Here is a 23,869-nt window from a genome sequence, read left to right as displayed (position 1 = left end):
TTGTAATTTATAAATAGGTTTATTAAGAGTATGCAATGTATAGGCCAGACTTCTTTGGTTATACTTGTCTTCTCAGGCACTGACAACTGCTATTAGTGTCTATGGTATGACCCTTTCGCTACCATGTTCCTCAAAGGCTACCCTAGCACCTGAATGCACCTGGTATCCCACTGTTGGTTTCTCTCCCTCTCTGCTGGGCTCCATGGTAGCAGGAAGTCACCAAAAGAGCAGGTAGTTGCATAGACACTGTTGAGTGTGAGAGGGGCTGGGTCTATTTTCAATTTGAAAGGTGTGTCTATATTCAATGAGCACAGTGCTTTTTGCTTTTTTTTTTTTAAACACCCTTTTCTGTACTCACCACCCCAAAAAGTATTTGTGAATACAAAGAAAGAGAGAGGGATTAGTGGTATAAGAAAGAAAGAATTTTAAGGCCAAACGATTGAATATGGAGGAACAATGAAGGTGATCAGGGAGAAATTTTAAAGATAATTCCAAAGTTCAAGTCTAGGAGAATCTTGGGACCATTCAAACAAACAGAGATCTTAGACAGAGGAAATTGGCTTTGGAGGAAAGGATGAATTCAGTTTTTCACTTGACTCAACAGCTCAAGTGGAAGTAGGATGTTTTTTTTAGATTTCATTGGGGAAGGGGGAACAGGATTTTATTGGGGAACAGTGTGTACTTCCAGGACTTTTTCCCAAGTCAAGTTGTTGTTCTTTCAGTCTTAGTTGTGGAGGGCGCAGCTCAGCTCCAGGTCCAGTAGCCGCTGCTAGTTGCAGGGGGCACAGCCCACCATCCCTTGTGGGAGTCGAACCGGCAACCTTGTGGTTGAGAGGACGTGCTCCAACCAACTGAGCCATCCGGGAGCTCATCTCAAGGTGCCGTGTTCAATTTTAGTTGCAGGGGGCACTGCCCACCATCCATGGTGGGAGTCGAGGAATCGAACTGGCAGCCTTGTGGTTGAGAGCCCACTGGCCCATGTGGGAATCGAACAGCAGCTTTCAGAGTTAGGAGCATGGAGCTCTAACCGCCTGAGCCACCGGGCCGGCCCGGAAATAGGATCTTTAAACAGGAAATCATCGAAGGGAACTGGCAGTAGTAACGTAGTGGGTGGAGTGTGGGATGATGGATACCTGTACAAAGCCCAAAGACAGTGTTCCGTTATAATATGGTGACAATGGGAAAAAAATAAAATGGAATAAACATTCCTAAGAGAGTCACTTAAAATAGAGTCAGGAGGCTATCAAGGAAGTAGGGCCCATGTAGACCCCAAATAAACTTTTAATTTGTTTTACAGCCTCAAATCTTTACTGGTTAACAATGGCATTTCAGGAACTGAACCTGGTGAAGGTGGAAGTAAAATGGAGCTAAGCATCTAGAAATATTCTGTGAATGGAAAAGGGGCTCTGCAATCAACCTGACAAGCTCAGGGGGGCCACACGGCAGGCCTGATATGCTCGGTGACCAAAAGTAACCACCCAGGAGGGTCCGATCACAAATTCCTAACTGAGCAGGTCATAACTGGTGGCCACATCCCAGGTCCACAGCTTCCTTAGCAAAGGTCAATATTTCCGTTAAGTGAGCCCTCTCCATTCTTCTTTTGCATACATTTGAACTGTCAGAGTAATTTCCTTTTCCTCAAAGGCACAATCTCCAGCACCAGAGCACAAGACCACCAGAGCATCTGGCCACAGAAGCCCTCACTGTTATCTTGTTGCCTGCATACCATCTCTATGTGCTGTGAATGTTAATTATTAACTACCCTGTCCCACTAATGTAAAAGACGTGTGTTTCCCCATTTTGTCTTTTATCCAGTCCTAGAGATTCCACCCCCTCCATGCTTTCTCCCGCCTCCTTCATCTCCCACCGATGGATTTCATGCACCTTCATTACCTCTCCTTTGTTTCTAATATATAAAATAAGCTGCAAAACTGCCCTTCTCCAGAGCATTTGAGATCTTGCTCCCTGGTCTTTGTCGTCAGTTTAGCTCAGTAAATTCACAAAAATTCTCTACAGGTTTGGACGTTTCTTGCGTCGACAACACCAACTAGTAAGTCAGACTTTTATGAGCGTGTTAAGGCATGTGTTGGAAACCATGTTAAGCAGTTCATATTTTTCCCTTGAAAGACAAGAATGGGCCATTGAATGATTTTAAGTAGGGTCCTGAGGAAATTTGCATGTTAGAATGAGGGTACCTTCCTTTTCTAGAAGCTGACCAGTGCCAAGACCAGGAAATAGAGAGGGCACGGGAGGCCCCTCTGGCCTGTGTTCTGCAATCTGTGGGGCGCCGTACCCCTCTTTGTTACCAGGACCATGTTTAGGGTGAATGAGGCACAATTGAAGAGGTGCTAAAAAACCCAGCCATCCAGATGAACGATCCTTTAATGCAATATTTTAAAAGATTATAATTTAAAAATCCATGTTGAATAAAATACCAGAATTTTAAATCAAGACAAGATCAGTAAGCTGAACTTAATTGAAATGATTAAAGATGGCCACTTGGTCGAGAAAAATTGCCAAACATGCCAATTCTTGCAACTGAAAATAAGAAAATAAGTAGATTTTGAAAATATTGATCGACGTACTTCCATTAAAGCCTGGAAAGTAAACTTATATAATAAATTCTTGTTTGGGTATAAATAAAGTATTTAAACTTAAAACAATGTGGTGAGTTTTAATACACGTACTTTTCAAATATTCAGTATTTCAAGTACTTTCATATTCTGGAAAAAAAATTTAAACACATGAAAATATAGGAGCAGGGTGCACATTTTCCCTTCTGCCTCAGGAACAAATATGGCTCAAATCTTATATTTAATTAAAATTTAATTTTGTTGTTGTTGTTCAGCACAGATTTTCGCATTAATTTGACCTTATAAAGTATTTGGCGCTCTCAGCTCTATACCCACTCCTTTTTCTCATTTTTTTCTTTAGGAGGCCTGGAGCGTTCTAGTTTTTCCCAGAGGCGGAGCTATCCTTCGTGTCGCCTACCTTGTCCCCTCCTGGAGCCAGTTGGGAACCTCATCAAATAATTTCATTATACACTTGAAATCAGCCACAGTCACCACTTGGCGGCGTTGTCTTAACCTGCTCTCATCGGGAAAAAAATCTTCCGGAACTAACGCGTTAAGGGGGGCGTGTTTCTCCTGGCGTTGGCCGGCCCCGTTTCTACGACGCACGTCGCGGACTTTCCGGTTTTTCCTGCTTCTCGCGATTCTTGCGTCACGGCCGCAGCCGGAAGTGACTCCCTTCCCCAAGGCTGTCCGGCTAGAACGTCAGGTGAGGGAGGGAGGGAGGCATGAGTCCTGTGCGAGGTGTTCGAGCGGTGCCGCGTGGGTGTCTGTCCCTTCTTTTTAAACGTGTATGGAGGGCTTCGCGGCTTCCTCTCACCTCCCTGCGTGGTTGGCTGCGAGCGCCGCTTTGAGAAAGGGCGGCGGCCCATCCTGGTGGGGAGGTCGGGGAGCCCACGCGTCTCAGTCTTTGCTCACGGGTGTGGAGGCTGTGATTTTGGCAGCAACAAGTTTCAGGTTTAAGTCTCTTGATGATATTGTAGTATTTTTTGAGCCCTTCCTATGTGTTAGGAACTGCTTGAGGGGGATTGGATTTAGCAGTGAATACATTCGACAAAAATCCCTGTCCTAAGGAGCCTACATTTTAACAGAATTGGAGAAGACAGTGGAATGGAAATGACAACAACTCAGAATAAGATTTTTTTTTTTTTTTTTTTTTGGTATAGGTTGGAGGAAGAGGAAGTGAAGGGGGATCAAAAAGGACACAAGGGATAAGGGTTGTTTTTTTTTGGGGGGGGGGGAGAAATCCTAGTCAAATGTGCAGGAATGTTGATGTATTATAGTCAAAAGGTTTGCATAAAAATCAGGAATGCGGTTAGGAATTTGGGATCAGTGAACCTGTGCTATTTCTATAAGAGGTATTCGTTTCTTTTTTTCCTCCCTTTAGGGAAAGACTAAAGATTGAATTGCAGGGAAAGCAAAACAGAAGCCATGTTTCGAAGACCTGTATTACAGGTAATCCCTTTCCCATATTAGTGCTGAGACGTGTTATTATCAATCTTGGTGATCAGGTTTCTTCAGGCTTTTGACGGCAGAGGCAGCAGACCTCTGAGCCCATCCATTATTTTACGTGTCCTCGTTCGATACGGAGTGTTGGGAACAGAATAATGTTCCCTGAAAAATAATGCTCAGTAAAACAAAACAAAAGTTTTCTAGTTTGCTCACATGCATAGTAGGAGTCATTACTTTTCAACACGTGTTACTTGCATTAGATCAGTTCGAGAGCATTTAAAGGCTTTATTGATCCAGAGGCTGTGAGACTCCTTGTTCCAGCATTTTCCTATAAGGCGTGTGGTTCCTTTGCTGTCTCCCTGCCTCCTCTGTTGTCAGCTGCCTCCCACACCCTCTCCCCACACTGAGGCGAGTAGCTGACGTCTCAGCATCACCACAAATGTACTGTGTCCAAATTCTTTCTCATTCCACCCGATCTAACTTGTCATCTCTCCAGACAGTCTGGCCTGCGGAGGCTGCGCTTTCTCCTTACTTGCCACGTTGGGGCCCCGTGTTCTGTAGAGTCTCTTTTATAACATTTCTCTTTTTCTCCCCATCCTGTTAAGACTACTGAAGAATCAGTTCCTCCAGGAAACCTGTTCTCTTCACTCTACTGGAGAATTGACTCTGCATTCTTGGAACCCCATTTTAACCTCTACGTATTTTACATTTGTGTGTGTAAATATAAAACTTGGAAAAATTACTACTATCTTAATACCTATTAAGATATCTTTAAAACCAGATACAAAAAAAGTGAAATTAAAAAAAAATTGTCCCAGTTAAAAATTCTTTTCATATTTCTGCTTCTCCCTTGGGTCTTGATTTTTGTGTGCCACAAATGAAACATTATTATTCTGTAAGATTTATTAGCAAGCCTGGCTCATGTGAGCACTCACATTAGTACATTTCCGGAATGATGACACAGATACTAGTTACCATCTTGATCCTTTATTATGTTGTAACTGACATCTTTATCTTCTCACCCACCCACTGTCCCAAAACACGGTGATGGGATTCCATAGCCAATAGTCTCCCAGGAATGGGTGTTCATTTGATTGGTGGACAACTGCTTTTTATATTAACAGTGCCGTCACTTGACATATGTTTCTCTGATGTCATGGTTAGCTCTCTGGACTCTGAAACCAGTGTTGTGCCCAGTGATATGTACTCATATCTGGGCAATAGCCCTTGAGTAGAATGTTTTTAAGGAGGCAGCAGAGGGCGTTGGGAAAGGCAGCACCCTTGGTGTCAGACGGCCCTGGTTCTAGGTGTGACTTGCTACTTAATTTCTGTAGGATTTTGGGCAAGTTGCTTAACTTCTCTGGACTTTACTTTTTTCTTCTCTAAAGTGGGGATAATTTTGCAGTTTATAGTTTTATCCTGAGGATTAACCGATAGGAGGTAAAGCACTTAGCTAGCATCAAGTAACAATAACTGTTAGGATCATTGAGTGCCGTTGTGATGTGGCAGCGACTACCTTTCTCTGACAAACTGATTTGGACAGTTATATCTTTATACCTTATCAAAGAACCACATTTATCTGCTTCCTTGAAAACATGAATTTTCCCAGCGTATATTTCGTTTTACCTATTGTGTGCAACCACAGAAGCTCCATAATCGGGAGGGTTGCCACAAAAGAAACAGGAGAGGACTATAAATTAACTTTCTTGGGCGGGCTCTTTAGTACGTCCTTTGTACCTTAGGGCTTCTATAGTAGGCTGCCTATAAGTGTTACGTGGTCCTCTCTCACTGTGTGAGGGGAGAACAAGGGACGCACATCTCTTCTCTTCTGAGGGTGTACGTTATAGGAGCTGCCGACTAGATGGTGACGAAATGTGAGCCGATCTTCTGTTTGTGTTTGCCTTCCCCCCAAAATTCTGAACAGTTATAGCCATTTTACTTATTTGTTCCACTTTAGGTGCTTCATCAGTTTGTAAGACATGAGTCTGAAGTAGCCAGCAGCTTGGTTCTCGAAAGATGTAAGTAGCTCATTTCCAAGTTTAAAGTCTGTTATTTTTAGTAGTGTGCTAATATTCTCTCACACGTGTAAAGGTATTTTAAAGAAGAATTTAAGATAAAGCGAAGAGCTTACTGTTTGTTTTATGGGGCTACTTTGTCTTAGGAATGTTTTCTACTTTTTTGTTAACCCTCCTTTTCCCTCCCAGCCTTCCTCTGTTTGCCCCTTAAAACTTACTTTCTGATCGAGAACTTGGGTTTTGCTTAATGCGGAGATTGAAGTTGAAGGATTTGTAGCTCTTCCTCTTCTGGACATTTCTCTCAGTCTCATTTTATCGACACATGTGTTTCAGCCCTGAATCGTGTGCAGTTACTTGGGCGAGTGGGTCAGGACCCTGTCATGAGGCAGGTGGAAGGGAAAAACCCAGTCACAATATTTTCTCTAGCAACAAATGAGATGTGGAAATCCGGAGACAATGAAGCATACCAGATGGGTGAGTATAAAAGACTAGGCTTTCACTCTTGTCAGCGATAAATAGTTTACTGTCAATTACCTAATTAGAGATAAGCTGCTTTTACAAAGGATCTTCTCTACCTTTATTGTGTTCTCTTAGGAATTGTGATATTGGTTTTGCTGGGTATGTGGTCTTTTGGCATTTGTTCTGTCTGCCGGCATTTGTAACCGTGTTTCCTATTTTTGTGACGTAGGTGATGTCAGTCAAAAGACAACATGGCACAGAATTTCAGTATTCCGACCAGGCCTCAGAGATGTAGCATATCAGTATGTGAAAAAGGGGTAAGTTGAGGAAGGAAGAATCTTACAGCTGGAATGGTTCAAAAACTGATAACAGGTGTTCTCATGGACACCTGGAATGTGTAACGTCTTTGTTCCTGAGTACTACTAATTACTGTATATTTACTCGAGATATTTGTTCAGTGCCTAATACTGTATGCATGGTGTGTTGTTATGTATGACTAATTCAAAGGTGTATAAAACCAGGTTTAGTCTTACAATGTAGGAAAGTAGGGTTTGTACAGAAATAGAAGCAGCTGAGACTGGAGGGAAGGCAGAGTGTATTTAGTATCGTGGAAGCAGGTGCAGCGCAGGCTTTTAGGAGTTCCCATGCTGCACAGCTGCAGGCGTCGTGCCTCTTGTCCTCTACATGACGTCCTTAGCGGAGGATCTGAAATGTGTCAGGCCTGACACCGTGAGGCATTATGGTCATATTCACAGCAGTTTTTTTTATATCTGACAGTTTTATATAGTAGTCCCTTTTGGAATGCTTGGATTGATTGTCTATAAAGAGTGTCTTTTCCAAACCCACAGAACAATAGGGTGTGTTGACCAGCAGTTGTATTCCCAGCGATTATTTAGAAATGTACTTGTTTTATAGAAACAAAACATATTTCATGAAAAATAATTTCAGTGACTAAAATTTCAGTTTCTTTTCAATAACTCCATACCTTTCTTCATATGTACCTTGGTTGTCCTTTACATATGTATGTAAGAATGCATGCAATACACACATATAAGCACATGTAGGAAATTTCAAGGAAAATGTCAATATGCAATTGCATCTACTGGTGTGTTATGCTTGTGTTCTAGCTCACCCTTCCAGATAGTGCAGAAATAGTCTTAGTAATTAATTCCGAGTGAAACACTAAGTTGAAAAATTCTATTTTGAATTTTGTTCTAAGTCCCTTGGGAATAAGTTCATGAACCTCAATGATAGGAACTGAAAAATAAGTGAAAATCAACAAATCGGTTAGGGAGTCCAAAATCAAAAGTAATGGAAAACGACTCATTGGAATCAATTCTAGAGATTTAAAGGATGCCACTAGGTTACCCTTTCATTTTCTTGGTCTTATGGTTACTTTTTCAAAAAAAAAAAAAAAATTTGGCTTAAGATTTTGAACAGTATTTTTATTTAATTTGAACTTTCTTAAGGACCACAGTCAATTCAAGGATGAAAACATTGTCCTTTTTACCTAGATTTGTGAAATCTGTGTGAACCTTTTGTTTTAGTACTCATAATTCTGAACTTTGAGAAATGGTAGTAAAAATGAGGGTGCGTGTGATTATATGTTTCATCCTTAGTGTATACTCATTACGCTCTCTCGTAAAACATTAGAATCTCTAGACTAAAAAATGTAAATTCAATTTATTTTAGGTCTCGAATTTATGTGGAAGGAAAAGTAGACTATGGTGAATACACAGATAAAAATAATGTGAGGCGACAAGCAACAACGATCATAGCTGGTAAGAAGCGTGTGCCAACAGCTGTTCTTTCCCCCTCCCCTTCTTTAAAAGCTTGGCTGTGTTATAAGTAACTTCAGTGGGGGGTGTAATCCTCACCAGGAGGAGTCTGAGTGGTTTGTGGGCTTGCTAAAGGTTTCTACATTTATCTATTTAGAAAATTATCTCTACTCATAGTTTTAGTTCACAAGTAGCAGTGAGTAGAATGTAGTATAAATTGAACTGTCCCTGCCAGTTCTTAGTGTTTGGAGTTAGAAAAACTTTAGTATCTTTGATGGACATGACCTAACCAGGGAGAAGCTTGTGCCAACATCCAGTTACATTACTGTGAGTGGCATTAGACATTCGTGCAGATTTATTCAGTACCTTTTTGGTACGATGCTTTTGTTTTAAACACGAGCATGGGTGATTGAGCAATTGGCATAGGTTTATGGCTAATAGTAAAAGGGAATAGATCTTTAGTAACATTTGACTTGAAGGAAGTAGAGTTTAATTTGGTTGATCTGTTTTATAGGCCATACTTTTTTCACCTAGGGATCCTGTCTGCATCTTAAAAATAATGACCAGTGGGTGGCACTCTTGCCTATACACAGTGATGCAGGTCTGGTGATCTCTTCTGAAATTGCACTTCTGCACCAAAATACTCTCTTTTTAGGAGACTGTAGTCATGAACAAATAGTCATTATATAATAACCATTTTGAATAATTCTAAAGTTTTTGAATCTGGATCTTTCGGAGTTATATAGGAAATACGACTTAACTCTTTTCCTTCACTCATCCTAAACTAACTCCATCTGGGGCATCATTTTAAGAGCAATGTCTGATGTTCTCAGTTAAAAATGCTCTCTCTGTAATATTGATTAGTAAAAGCTTTCCGAAGAATGAGTATATAAAGGTCATTCTGTGTTAAAATTTAAAAATAAAATGTCTTCTATGTGAGTGTTCAGACTGAACTTAAAAATATACATAAAGTTATCTTTGCTAACAAGGCCCTGTATTGAACTGTGTTCTTCCTCCATACCTCCCGCATGTGGATGTTATGCCTTGGTCCTCCTCTGTGCAAGACAGACGCTGCTACCTGGTTTCATGGCGTCTGTCTGAGCATTGCAAGCGCTGAAATTTGTGACTAGTTCTTCTGTAGAAAGTTATTGCTGAGAAGACCTTAACTGTCTTCAGGGAAGACAAAAAATACCCCACTTCTTCTAACAAGGTCTGAATTGTTGACAAACGGCCAAAGCCCAGCTTTTAGCTCCATTATTATGTCTGTTTAATACTTCTCATGAACATGGCAAGAGTTACTTAATATTTTAAGAATTTGTCTAAAATCCTTTTCGTTAACAGCACTGAAATGTGTATGTATTAAAGAGGAATGATTAAATGGGATGAAGAAAGAGTTCTGAAAATAATACTTATACTTTGTTTTCTTTACAGATAACATTATATTTCTGAGTGACCAGACAAAAGAGAAGGCATAGAGTGGACGATTCGTCTTTGGACAGTGTTTGGTACAGTCTCATTTCCAAATCATGTATAGTCTTTATAGTTTCTAAGGACAAGAATTAAAATATTGTTTTATATAAAATGAGTGATACTATTTCTCCTGTCACCCCCCCTCCCCTTTTTATGCCATCAACCTTGGCAGTTCCTGTCTAATATGGCATTCACTAGTAATTTATTCTTTTAGAGATGGTTTCTATGTACAAGTATACAAAATAGTGAATTTTCAGGTTCATCTGTGTGATGGCCAAGGGGTAAGTGCCTTCGGGAAGACCCCTTGTGTTTTGTGCACCCTTCTGTTACAGTGTTGATTCAGCCCCTCAGTGTTTATGGTACATCACTCTATGTCAGGCACTTATCCCACTGTTGAAAATATTGATTTTCTTATCTGTTTGCTGTGTAGACTCGAAGGCAAGGACTGTGTCTTCTCTGTGTACCTGCACCTTAACAGTGCTTGGCATAGAAAAGACACTCGATACATCGTTGCAGATGCGTGACCCTAATGGGCTATTGAGCTTTAGGCCAAATTGAAGGAGGTTGCTGAGTAGTGCTCGGCATCTAACCTAAACAGCTTCCAGACTAACCTACCTTTTTCACAACTTTGTTTTGGGGACAATTTCACTAGTAGCATTTATGAAGTAGCATTTACAGCAGTAAAGACCTACCGTATGACCAGGGATGAAATAGTTCAAGTCCAGGTGATGACAGGGCCTCTGGTTCCACTGTTCTCTGGTTCCCTGAGCCCCTGTTCTTTATCCTTCTAGTCTCACCCGGAACTCTCGGGGAAGTCACCTGAGCAACCTTTGACATTGCCTCCCTAGGTTAGAGACTCAGGTATTACCTTTTCCTGTTACTTTTCCACATGATCTCTTGATGCACATATAGATCATGTGTACGAACAATTATTTTTTATTATAAGAGTCTGGAAATAGCTACTACTAACTTACCGACAAAGACTACATACAATACACTCAGTTTTTCCGTGCGTGTTTTACTTCTTCATGTTTGCCTCCGTGCTCCCCAGGTCTGCCTGCTAGTTTGCTGCAGTGTTGTAGAGGTTGGCTGATAACACAGCAGGCTGTCCACTTCAGAGTGTCGAAGTTCAGGAGTGGACAGTGAATCGTTTTCAGCAGGGTCTGGGCTATGGGCGTGGTCCCTGGGTGTCAGGCACCAGGCTCTGGGGTGGTTTGGGCTGAGGAGTAGCCTGCAGGAGCCTGATGACAGGGGGCTCGTGAGCGTTTGGCTCAGGATCGGCTGCTTTGCATATCAAAGGCACGCTTGTGGGCAAGTCATTTGTTATTTCTGGGAATTAGCTAACCTGGGGAGGGGGCAGTTTCTGTAGGCCCCAAGATGTCCATGTATCGTAAAACACAGAAAACAAGAAACATGGTTAATATACCCCAATACCCATTATCCTGTCTACGTTTACAGAACCTGTATTTTAGTGGGGGTAACAGTGCACACAGCTAAAATACTGCGTTTTTATTCTCCTTTGCAGTTAAGGGTTGCTAAGGGTTACAAGCAGAAGCCATTTGGTGGTGCTTCCAGTAAAGTTCCTTAAATGAGCTGACTCTGTTGGGAGGCTCATCCTTTGTGCTTCTCCAGACTCTCATCTGGCTTTTGCTTGTCTGAAATGTGGACATGATGACTGGATCTCCAGGAGCCATCTTGGACCAGGAGACGATCTTCAGGATGGAAGACAGAAGAAGCTGGGAGCTGTGATGACCATGGAACCACCACCCTGTCCTGGACGGTCTGCATCTGGACTTCTTTCGGAGACACAAATAAATCTCTTCCTTGTTTAAGCCACATACTTGTGCTTTGCAGTGAAACCGAATCCTTACTAACGTACACATTCTTAACCTTTGTGTCTCTATACATGATCAGCTCTTTACTCTTATCCTTTCTCTTAGATGACCTTCCACTGCAAGTAGATAGAAGGACAACCTTACTCCTGCTCCCTCAGTCCTTCAGGCTTTTAGCCTATGTTTCCTTCTATCTAAGTTTGGAGAGGGAACCAGAACATAAAATGTAACTAAAGCTTAGCAATCAGTGAATATAAGCACATTTGTCCATCAAATAGTTTAGTTTTAGTCCCTCATGAGGCCCCTGACTTAATAGCCCCAGTTAAGGAAAGGAGCACGTAGGTGAAGAAGAGCAGTCTTGTCCTTAGGCCCCCCCGGCAGTAGAGCAGACTACGTGATCTGGAGTGAGGAGGCTTCCCCTTGCAAAATAATCAGATCCTAAGTAGTTTTTATTGCATCACTGGTGTCTTGGCTCAGGCTGCCTTACAATAACCATGGACTGGGTGGCTTAAATGACAGGCATTTATGTTCTTACCATTCTGGAGGTTGGAGTCCAAGATAAGGTGCCAGCATATGTTTCTGGTGAGGTCTGCTTCCTAGCTTGTAGGTAGCCGCCATGTGTGTGCTCACCTGACCTCTGTGTGCGCTGGCGGAGAAGGGAGTGAGCTGTCTGGTCTCTCATACAAGGACACCGATCCTGTCATATCAGGGCTGCACCCTCGTGACCTTTATCTTTAGTTAGGTCCTGTAGTCACATGGCAGTTTAGGACATCAACATGTGAATCTTGGGGTGACACAATTCAGTCCATAATAGGGCTTGCAGGAAGAAAGGGACATCTCCAAGTGATGAGTTTTACATGAGCTGAAACAGGAGCAATTAAGTAGGAAGCACACTCAAAAGGGATTCTGTGATGACAGTTGTTAATCTTGACATTGTGATTTGGAAATAAAAACAGGCTGTCAAAGGTGTGCCTCACACATTCTTGGAAGTAGAAGAGAGCATTTAAAACAGGAACAAGGCAAGGATGTCTTGTTACCACCACTTCTCAACACCCTACTTGTACTGAGATTCTAGCAAGCAGTTACGGAAGGAAAAGAAAAAGAATTAAGATTGGAAAGGAACGTTACAAATGCCGTGATTACATAGAAAACGCAAAAGAATCTATAGTTGAGTAAGTGTTGCTGGAAGGGAGATTAGTATACCAAAAAAAGTTGATTGCAAACAACAGCAAAGAAAATGTAATTTAAAAAAAATGGCCATATACAAGAGCATCAGAAAATGAAAGGAGTCTCCCAATGTGTGGTCTCTATGGAGAATATTATAAAACTTGACTGAAATACATTAAAAGAAGACTGAATCCTTGGTACACCACATTTATTGGAAGCATCAATAATGTAAAGATGTCAGCCCTCCTCAAACTGATGTTACAGAGCAAAATGAATTAAAATTCCTAAAAGATTTGGGGTGCGGGGGGAACTGGTCAAGTTCATTCTAAAGACATTGATAAGCAAAGGCAACATATTCCTAAGAGGAGGAATGAGATGCTGGACTTGCCGTGCCAGTTGGCAAGGCTTATTTTTTTTTTAATAAAGCTATAGTGATAAATGAAGTATACTATGGATGCAGGAATAAACAAATAGAACAGTGGTGTAGCATAGAGAACCCAGAAACAGACCCTTCATACGTGGAAATGCTGTATGATGGAAGTGGCATTATAGGTCACTGGGTAAAGTGTAAATTACTCAAACGATGCTAGGAAAATTTGTCATCCATGCAGAAAAAACAAGCTGGATCTCTGCCTTGCACCTTATGCAAGAATGAATTCTTGGTTATTTAAAGACTTATTTGTGAAAGACAAAACTTGAAAAGTTGGAAGAAAATATAAGACAATGTCTATGATACGGAGGCATGGGAATATTTTTTAAACAAAAACGTAAACAGAAAATAGTGATACGTTTAACTGTTAAGAATAACCTTTGTTTATCAAAAGTCATGAAGCAAAATAAGTCACAAACTGGAAGAGAAGATGTTAATAATATAACTGAAATACCATCTAGAATATGTGAAGGCCCACAAAGTAATAAAACCAACAGAAAAATGGGCAAAGACAGGCATTTCACAGAGAAGGGAATATATTATAAATGATCCATTAATAGATGAAAAAGTGGTCCACTTCATAAGGAAATGCAAACCAGAAAATGCAATGAAAATTCATGTTAAGCCTTCCACACTGGCAAATTTCAATATATTTGCGACAACAAAGTGTGGGGGAAGGTGTAGACCCATGGAAGCTCGTGCACTGGTGGGGAGTATAAATTGGCACTTCCTTTTGAGAAAACATTTTGTCATTAACTTGTTGAGTTGAGATTTCACCTAGTTATTCCACCTTTAAGGTACACCCTATAACTTGTTCATGTGGCCCAAGAAACGTGTCCAAGGGTGTCACAGCAACAGTGTACATTATAGTACAAAACTGGAAACAACCCAAAGGTTCATCAACAGAGAATGAATCGACAAATACATAGTGGAATGTTAATACAGCGGCATAAGTGAATTACACTTATTGCTGTAACAAGAATAACTTAGAAACAATGTTGAGCCAATTTCAGAAGATAACTTGTCTACCATGTTATTTTTATAAAGGTTAAAATCAAAGAGAAGGAAGCAATATGTTCATGGATAGGCACCTATGTGATAAAGCTATTCAGAAAGGGAAGGAATGATAAATACAAAATTCAAGATGAGTTTCCATAGGAAACGGGGGAAAGAACAGGAAGTAGGCTAGAGAAGAAGCACCCAGGTGTGCCATGGTACGACTGGTGATGTTTTACTCCTTAAGCTACTTTTGTTTGCTTTATAACATATATATGTTGCATGTATTTTTATAAGTATGAAATATTACGTCGAATAAATAGAAGTTTCCATAAAGATATCCCAAGTATAAGCAACGTATAGTGCAATGACCCTATTCATGTTGATGGTAATAATAGCTAACAGTTAAAGAACACTCCTGCATTATACATTTTTATAGGCACTGTATTATTTAATCACTATGACAACTGTATAAAATAGGTACTACTGTACCTATTTTACAGATGAGCAAATTGAGGTTTAGGGAGATGAACTTGCCTAAGGTCACATGTCTAATGAGCGGTAGCACTTAGATTCAAATTCAGGTCTGACTCCAGAACCCAGGCCCTTACACCATTCATTAATAGTGACCGTCTGGTCCCTCCTCATTTCATTTATTTGGAACCTGAGGGTCAGAAGGTTCAAGAAATCTGCCTAAGGTCACATAGTTAACTTGAAGCATTACGAGGAGAAGGATGCAAGTATCTTAGGTTACTATCTTCTAGGGTTTTTTCCGTTTACCATAGTAGCAGATCATTCATTGATAAATGTGTTGTGCAGATAAATGAGGAATAAGGAAAGCACAGTAGGGACCCAGGGGGGCTGTATCGGATCTCGTTAAACACCCGTTGGTTTGAGTTGCATCCCCTGATTTGAGAGTTCGTGGGGATCATCGGGAGGGAGCCAGAGCAGACGAAGCAGTGTGATGGAAGGCAAAGAGGATCTAAGAACCTTCCCCGACCTAAATTACGGCTCAAGTTCCCATTTTTGCACCTTTATTGAAATGTCACCAATAGGTGATCTCTAATGGATTCTGAAGCCAGACTACCTGGGTCTTACTAACTCCTTTGCTGCTTACTAACTCGATGAAAATCTCAGAGCCTTACTTTCCCCCTCTTAAAAAATGGGGTCGATAATGGAACTCACCTTACGTGTTGAGAATTAAGTGACTTACTCTAGATACCTTAAAATGATGCATACCACGTAATTAAGCATTATGTACGTTTATTATTTTCTAGCTCAGATAATATGTGGTATGTTAGTGGAGAAATCACCACCACCATTATCCCTTCTATTTCTGTAGTGCATGGAATTCCCCCCCCCCTTTTTTTTAAACCGCGTCTGCCAGGTGAACTCCTATTTGTTTTTAAAGACATATCTCAAATGTCATCTTTCAAGCCTGTGACAATTCCAGGCAGAATTTGGTCCCTTTTCCGTGCAATCGTGTTTTTCTATTTGTCTCTTATACCATTGGTCACATCGTTGTCATTTTTTGTAGATGTGTCTCTTGCTTACTAGTCCATGATTTCCTGCACCTGGCATGCTGTCTGTCACATAGTAGCTGCTCAAGCAATGTCAGATTAATAAATGGCAGGTACAGGAATAGGATCTAACTTCTAGTTCACTTTTTTTTCCCATTATGTTTCCTGACACCAACAATGTTAAAAAAGGAACTTAAAACTTGAGCTGTAAAGCAGAAATTAAGCTTCTAGAAAATTCATTTATTCAACATATACGTATTGAAGTTCTGTGTTCCAAGGAGTGAGCCTAGGGCCTGAGAATTCAGTGAATAAAACACCAAAAGGGGGCATTATTAATAATTACTTGTAATCACAGGCACATACCAGGATTGTTCTGGACAAACTGGGAAATAGGATCATTATTCTAATAAGAAATTTATACTGCAATGAGGAAAGCTGTCCAAAGACGATGCTAGGAGTTTAATCTTGGACAACAAGTTGGGAAAAGAGGCTTTCTTCCACTTCTCCCAAGAAAGTCCTTCACATAAGCTCAGTTCCCACAGAACTGGTGATTTTCTTCTAGCAGTGGGAACTACAACATCCCATGGGCTCCAAGTTCCCAGGGGTGGGTCAGCTGGCCTTTCCCGAACCCAGATTTTCTAGCACTAAGCAGACTGTGTATTTTCTTACTGACAAAGTTGCTTTCACACTTTCATTATAGGAAGTGCGAGCAGTCGGGAAGATGACGTACGAAGTACGCTGCTAAGCCAATAAGTGCCGTGGCCCCTCTGTGTAATCACAGGAAGATGAGGAGGGACCATGCTTTCATTTCTGGGGTTGATGTAAGTTGTATTCCAATGAAGCCTGCTCCTTAACTCAGACCGTGTAATCCTGTAAAATTTATCTTGAATCCTGGTGCATGCAGAAGAATATGCAGAAGAAATTCTCAGTATACGATACAGTGTAAGGAGTGTACATTTTGGTGTAGTTGCACCTGGAAGCCATTGAAGCACTTTAAGTTGTGCAGTGAACTGATCTCATTTATATTTAAGGAGATCTCTCTTTTGGCTACATGGAGAATCTGTTGGGGCCGGGAAAGATGACAAGTGGAGAAATGAGTTAGGAGACCATTGAGTAGTTCAGAGGAGAGGTCGTGGTAGCTTGGACCAGGATGGAGGAAGTAGACATGGAAAATTCAAGGTGTGTTTTATAATTAAAATGGATAAGTCATTGAGGAATTGATGTGGGGTTATAGTAAAGAGAAGAATCAAATGAATTCTTAGGTGGTGCCTGATTTGAGCAACTGGATGGATGACGATGGGGTGAGTTTGTTTTTTTTTAATGGGAATAAATTAAGGTTTTTGTCTTGGACATGTTAAGTCTGTAATAGAGCCAAGTACAGAAGTCACATGGGTGGATGCATATGGAAGAGTGGCCTGGCATGAAGATGTACATTTTGTAATTATCAACATATGGATGGTATTAAAATAACAAAAATAATACGTATTACAAACTTACTGGCAGGAGTTGCCATAAGAAAATAGCATTACAGGTTAAATGAGTTTCCTTTTCTTCTTGAAAGTCATCCCAGAAGCCCAAGGAGAATGAGAAACAGAAATGTGTGTTGCATCTTGGATGAAATTAGGAGACAACTAAAACCCCAAACCACAGAACAGGTGGAAGGATGGTGCGTCATTCAGAGTCCAGTCAGCCAAATGAAACCAGTATCTGTATCTCAAACAGATGGAATTTAATGTAAGAGATTGTTTACAGATGTGTGGGAAGAGGAGCAGGGGGAAGGACAGGGTACTTCCAAAAGGAGCCCAAAGAAGATGGGGTTATACCCAGAGGTGAGAAATGGATGGCTTCCCTGGGCCGGTGCCTGTGGGCCTGCGCCTGTTGCTGCATTGCTGGGCAGTGTTTAAAGTTGTATCTGGTGCAGTGAAGAGGTATCACCTTGGCCAGGTGTGGGGACAGAGTCCCAGAGAGCGAGTCCAGGCTCTCGGCCTCATGTGGAAAGGTGCTGGCTCGGGTAGTAGATGGCCATCAGCGGTGACTACTTGGCCATCAGCTGTAACCGGTTAACCATTAGCCACTGATGTAACTGCCGGGGCTGAGCTAGCAAGCGGGCTTTGCAGTTAGCACGGCGGATTGCAGCTAGCAAGTGAGGTTGGTTGGCAGAAAAGCGGACGGCAGATTGCGGATCGTGTGGCTCCTGCTTCCTGTGTCTCCAACCCAGCCGCCAGTGAGACTATATGGTATGACTCCCCTATCTATGGCTCCGTGGGTGTTCCTTTTGGCTTTGCCCTATCCTGCGTTCTTATGTGGGGACAGGACCAGAGACCCCGCATGACACCCCGCGTGACACCCTGCATGACACCGGGACTAGCAACACTGAACTGATGGTTTTGTCCAGGTCCCTGCAGTATGTAGTCATTGGTCCTTTCCCTAATCACAGGAAAGGCCACCAAGTGCCACACTACTGGAGTAAAAAGCAGGATTCTTCTCTTTTTCTCCTTCTCATCTGCCAGTTTTCATACGGGCAGGCACTACCAACAGCGAGGCATCTGGAAAGGGAGTCTTGGAAATGCTTTGTGGAATCCCAGCCCCCATGGTATAGAACAGAGCGTAGATGGGGGTTATAGGCTTGGGAGATGACGAGTCAATAATGGAATAGGCCGCCAAAAGCAGTGGTGATCAAATTGATCTGGGATTTGACTTGACCCTATTTACAAGCTAATAAGTTGGCCTATCACTGTTTCATGGATGCAGCCAGAAGAAATGAAACTTCTGGGTCAGAGAAAAACAATCCTGTTTTTCACAGCACAGCCAGCAGCCTGTTTGCATCAGTTCCCCGCGTCCTCCAGTCCCACGGGGATGCAGAGGGCCCAGATGGGCTCCATTAAGGAGAGAGACCCCGAGCTGGGGGAACTCACCGCCTCTATAGCAAGCACCACGCAAGGCTGCTCTTTGTCGGGGAAGGGCACATTACCTCATCCTTCAAGGTTGCTTGCTGCAAACACACTAAAAAGTGGCCCAGATGAAGAGTGGTGAGGGCCTTGCCTACTTAGCACACCCAGCAAGATGTGTATGAGAAAGCCCTGGAGAAATGTCTGTCCCCAGTGTCTGGTAGGAAGTGACTGGATCGACTTTTGGGGGTAACATTTTGACAGGAGAGGGCCTGTAGCTAGTGCATTGGTGCGGTGACATGAGATTGGAAACATCCAGGCAGCAAACATGTGTTCTGGTTTTGTAAAACAAACTTTTATCAGTTTGGGAGATGGAACTGAGGGCGACAAATGGGTCCATATTCCTTCTGAGGGGAATTGTGTACAGTGTAAGACCAAGAGTGATAAAATGTGTCTCATGCACCTTAGCCACAGACAGAACGTGTACGTGCATATACGGTTTGAGGGTGAGCCTTCAGGACTCGGAGGAGCTCATTACACAGACTTACTACTTGCCATTGTGTGCTCTCCAGAGAAGGACTCTAAGGGACGCAGAAGCCGGTACTCCGTTGATGGTATGTGTCGCCGATCGGTCTGCTGTGGACATCTGGCTGTGCGGACGTCCTTCTGTCTCCTTCAGGTCAGTGAGCCTCGGTTGGTACTGACAGGTGTCTGTGACTCGCCTTGATGTCCGCCTGAGTGTACCGCTGATGTTGATCCGCTCAGTTGTCATGCAGCTTTAGCATCCGAAGCAGGAGTAAGGCAAAGGCCTGGACCATTATGTCTAACTAAGTCCCAGTGGAGAAAAGTGTGAGAATAACAAAGGGGCGGAGGATGGCGTTGGAATGGCTGTTAGTCTGCTGACCTGGGTGTTAGGCCTGTCCTCCCAGCTCACTGTCTCGGGGGTCGCCCAACTGAAGAATCTCAGCTACTGTTGACAGGTCCCCTCCACACACCATGTTCTCTCCATCTCTCTCAGCGCTGTGATGCCTCACTGCTTCTAGCCCTGGGGTCCTGCACTATGTGTTCATGGGTCCTCTCAACTCTGTCTCCACTTTTGTAAGTAGTACCCCTTTACAAAACAATCCCCTTTTAAAACTGTTCTGGAATTACCCAGTTTATGCCAATTGTTTCCTGCCAGGATCCGAACTGATGTGCCTACTTTGGGCTTGTACTCAAAAAAGTGGTTGAGAGTTAGAGCGTGAGCTCTCAGTAGTCTTTCTAGATGTCTGCAGCCTCGGGTGAAAGGTCCACAGATCCAATACCGCAGCTGTATCATTGATCCCGCCAACAAACCGTGTTTAAAGCTGCAGGCTTTCTAGAATTGGGCTGGGAATATACGTGGTTATTTTGGAGGGTAATGGTCAGCCTACATTTTAGAAGCACCCGTTATTAATGCTATGACGTTTAGTCCTAATGTGATAGTTTTAGGATTTATGTTAAAAATGGAATGATGTAACTGGGAGCTCCTACCTGTGGCACCTGATAGAATAATAGCAATGATAACGATGGCATCCAACAAAGTCCTTCGGGAAAATGAAACGTGGACACCAGCTCACCTGGCATACATGGAAACACACGTCCTGGGAAAGAATCAAGAAAGAAAAAGTACATTTAACCCTAAATTGCTCAGTAATGACACAACAAGGTGTCATTTGGAAGGGGTGGAAATAATCAGACTAGTAAGAAAGGACAAGCAAACAAAAATGGTGTGTGAGGTGCCTTCTGATATGCTGTGTGTTCTGACTTTCTCCTCATTAGACACTTCTAATCCATGGAGAAGGGAATCTCATTAGTGTATCTTTTCTCATGAGGGGATATACATGGTGTTAAAAATCTGAATCTAGGACGGAGGCCATGAGAACAAACTGAATGGCGTTGGTGGTGGCTTGTGGAATAAGCCCTATAGTTGGGCTAGGGTCCAGTTACAGGACTCCCAGAGACAGCTGGGAACTGGCCTCCATCTCATTCTGCAGCACCGGGTTCAGGAAGAATTTGGGGCCAGGTTGTGAAGTTAGCCTGGGAAAGCTGAGGGTGATTGAGAAGGGCGGTGTTTCTGCTCGAGTGTGCTCTGACGTCATCCTGTACACCACGTCATGCCGAGATTGATGGGGTTCACTTGGCTTAGGTGAGCGGCTCCTTGGCATGCATCCAGGAGAGACTGTGTTTCATTCATTGGGCTTTCTCATCTGCCACTCTGCGGTCCTTTTGAGGGGACCTAAAAGCATGTCCCTCTGTCTGTCATTGGATAATGTTACTGAACTTTCCACTTTGTATCTTGATGGCATTGACTTCTCACCGTCCTCCAGATCAGTGTTTTCAAACAGCATTTATCACAACTCACTAGTAGGTTGTTAAATCAAGTTTGTAATATCAAGCAGTATTGAAAAAAATAGAATAGGATAGAGAATATCAGAGAGTCACACAACCAGAAAGGAAATACGGTTTTGTGAAACCTTTGTGTTCCCACAAACACGTGTTATATACATATTAAATACATATACTTAGATTGTGGCACATACATGTTTTATAATAGTGAGATATATACATATATAAAATCATATAAAAAAGTACTGTTGGTCATGGTCAAAATTTGTAAGGCACTGTTTTCTGTAAACAAGCTTTCTTTGGTGGACAAGTGGTATCTGTGTGTAATCTCTGCCAGCTTAACTACTATTGACTTACCAATACAGTGGTCATGCAGTCTGAAAAGTTCATATTTTAAATAGTTCATGTGCTATAATTCATTGTTGTTATCGTTCAGGTGTTTGGATACTTAGGCATTTCTGATAATACGGCTCACTAGGGAAGAACTTGGGGCCCCTCCGTAAGGCATACTTCGAGGGACACACCTCTTAATTCCAGTCCAGGACAGTGTCACTGGCTGCACTTTCTCTGTTTCGTGCACTTGGCCCTTCCTCCAGGGGATCTCTGGATATGCCTTATGGTGGCATTCTGGTCGCTCCCCTTTCTGTGTGTGTTCCTGAGTCCTCCCTCTGGGTTGTGTACGTGACGCTTAGGTGACACTCACCTTTCTGTGCAGTGTGGCACCCAACTCGATCTACTCCCTTTGAAAGTGAGTCCAAGTCCTCCATCTTTGTTGTGAGTCAGACCCCTTCCTTCTCTGTGTGACACTGGACACGAGTCTATTTGCATTTTAGCAAAGAGCTGCTGAGTTTAGATCATCGATGTAATATGACAATCCTTGTCACCTGTGAAGAGGACAGACTGACCTGAAAGAGCCAGAGAGGGTTCAGTGACCTGTGCTCTACAACAGATTCAATTGGGAAGAATCAAGAGACAGGTACAGTAAAGCAACAGGTAGAGGTGATAGATTCACAGGGAGCAATTTCAGATCAGCGAGGAGATTGTACAGAAAGAACAAAGACGAGATCTGCCCAATAGCTGACATGTCGGGAGTCAGCAAGTGGGTGTTTCTGGTTCTGTCTGTCACCCAGTTCATTCTCGGGATGCTGGGGAATGGTTTCATTGGGTTGGTCAATGGCAGCAGCTGGTTGAAGAGCAGGAGAATGTCTTTGTCTGACTTTATCATCACTAGCCTGGCCCTCTCCAGGATTATTCTGCTGTGGATTCTCTTGGTTGATGGTATAATAATGGTGTTCTTTCCCAAAGCCCATGATGTAGGGGTGACGATGCAACTGATTGATATTTGCTGGACATTTACGAACCATCTGAGCATTTGGCTTGCCACCTGTCTTGGTGTCCTCTTCTGCCTGAAAATCGCCAGTTTCTCCCACCCCACGTTCCTTTGGCTCAAGTGGAGAGTTTCCAGGGTGGTCACGTGGATGCTGTTGGGCGCTCTGCTCTTATCGTGTGGCAGCACCATGTCTCTGTTCCATGAATTTGAGATGTATTATGTTCTCCGTGGAATTAATGCCTCAGGGAACGTGACTGATTACTTTAGAAAGCAAAAAACTAACTATGAACGGATCCATGTTCTCGGGATTCTGTGGCACGTTCTTCCCCTGGTCGTGTCTCTGGCCTCCTACATTCTGCTCATCCTCTCCCTGGGGAGGCACACGCAGCAGATGCAGCAGAACGGTGGCAGCTCCAGCGACCTGAGCACCGAGGCCCACAAGAGGGCCATCAAAATCATCCTGTCCTTTCTCTTTCTCTTCCTATTTTACTTTCTTGCCTTTTCAATTACAGTATCCAGTTATTTCCTACCAGGAGCTATGACGACCAAGATGTTTGGAGAACTAATGACAATGGTTTATCCTACGGGCCACTCATTTGTTCTCATCCTGGGGAACAACAAGCTGAGGCAGACATTTGTGGAGATGCTCTGGTGTGAGTCTGCCCATCTGAAGCCTGGATCCAAAGGATCCTTTTCCCCATAGAGTGGCACAGGGGACAGGAGGGAGCCTGGGAGCCCTTCAGCCTGGCTCAAGGCTACGGGCTCTTCCTGACCCCCTCATGGGCTCTGTAATACCAGTGGGAGAGAGACATTGCCGCTTTGCGCTGTCCCACCCAGGGACACTTCTCATGGCCTCTCTTTGTGTGGTTGTTTTAGAAAGGATCAAAGTCTGTAGAAAATGTCAACACAGTAAGGACACTCTCACTGTCTACACGTGGAGTTGTATAGTAAGAACTATCAGCTCAACCAACGAGCTGACGACTGGCTTCAATGTCAAGTTTATGGTGGCAGGGGTAAGCTGATGGACACGTAGAACAGTGTAGTGGGCTTGAGGGAAAGAGCCAAAGCATTGCAATCCCACAGACTCGGATGTGAATTCTCGTTCTGTCCATTTCCCAAGACTTTTGGCCTTAGGGAGTTTGCTTTGGTCACCGGTCTGATCCTCTTATCCCTTATTTTAAAATGCGGATTGTGACACCCACCTCACAGGGTTTTGGAGATTCACGAGACCATGTGTGTCAACATAGCACAGCATATTATGCAAAGCACTCAACAGGCGAAGCTTCACTGTGAGTAACAGTGAATCATGCAGCAACAGCAGTTCCCACAAGATGCGTTTCCACAAATCCGTTGTATGACGACACAAGCAGTGGAATGAAAATCAAGACCCTTCGATACTGGGTTCCAATCTAGTCTCCCACTGGTCATGTCATTCTACTTCAATTTTCCATAGTCCTTGCATTTCTTTGTTCTTTTGCTAACGTAAGCTTTCAAGTAATTTTTTAGATTGGGCAAAAGTCCAAGCAGTTTTGTTTAATGACTCAAGCTGCCTATCTGCCTTTAAAATTTCAGTTTTATAAACAATGATATAAGCA

At 42.7% G+C, this 23,869-nt stretch overlaps 2 protein-coding genes across 3 annotated transcripts; both read left to right on the top strand.

The window, feature by feature from the left end:
* The first annotated feature begins 3,191 nt into the window (after positions 1–3,191).
* Positions 3,192–11,580, top strand: SSBP1 (single stranded DNA binding protein 1). Of its 2 annotated transcripts, none has more exons than XM_019749874.3 (8): positions 3,192–3,279; positions 3,958–4,025; positions 5,980–6,040; positions 6,371–6,511; positions 6,726–6,813; positions 8,189–8,277; positions 9,706–9,779; positions 11,270–11,580. In XM_019749874.3, the coding sequence occupies exons 2-7, from the start codon at positions 4,002–4,004 to the stop codon at positions 9,747–9,749; spliced, it is 447 nt and encodes a 148-aa protein (XP_019605433.1). In that variant the 5' UTR covers positions 3,192–3,279; positions 3,958–4,001; the 3' UTR covers positions 9,750–9,779; positions 11,270–11,580. The 2 variants fall into 2 exon arrangements, with proteins under 2 accessions (XP_019605433.1, XP_019605434.1); XM_019749875.3 differs by lacking the exon at positions 3,192–3,279 and adding an exon at positions 3,350–3,527.
* A 10,446-nt stretch (positions 11,581–22,026) lies between these two features.
* On the top strand, positions 22,027–22,977 carry TAS2R3 (taste 2 receptor member 3). The gene has a single exon (XM_019749841.3). The coding sequence runs from the start codon at positions 22,027–22,029 to the stop codon at positions 22,975–22,977; it is 951 nt and encodes a 316-aa protein (XP_019605400.3).
* The last annotated feature ends 892 nt before the right edge of the window (positions 22,978–23,869 follow it).

The sequence above is a fragment of the Rhinolophus sinicus genome, chromosome 8, assembly GCF_057876585.1.
Source record: "Rhinolophus sinicus isolate RSI-liver-muscle chromosome 8, RSI-T2T, whole genome shotgun sequence".
NCBI lineage: Eukaryota > Metazoa > Chordata > Mammalia > Chiroptera > Rhinolophidae > Rhinolophus > Rhinolophus sinicus.
Note: the sequence above shows the minus strand (reverse complement) of the source record. Positions and strands in the feature narration are given on the sequence as shown.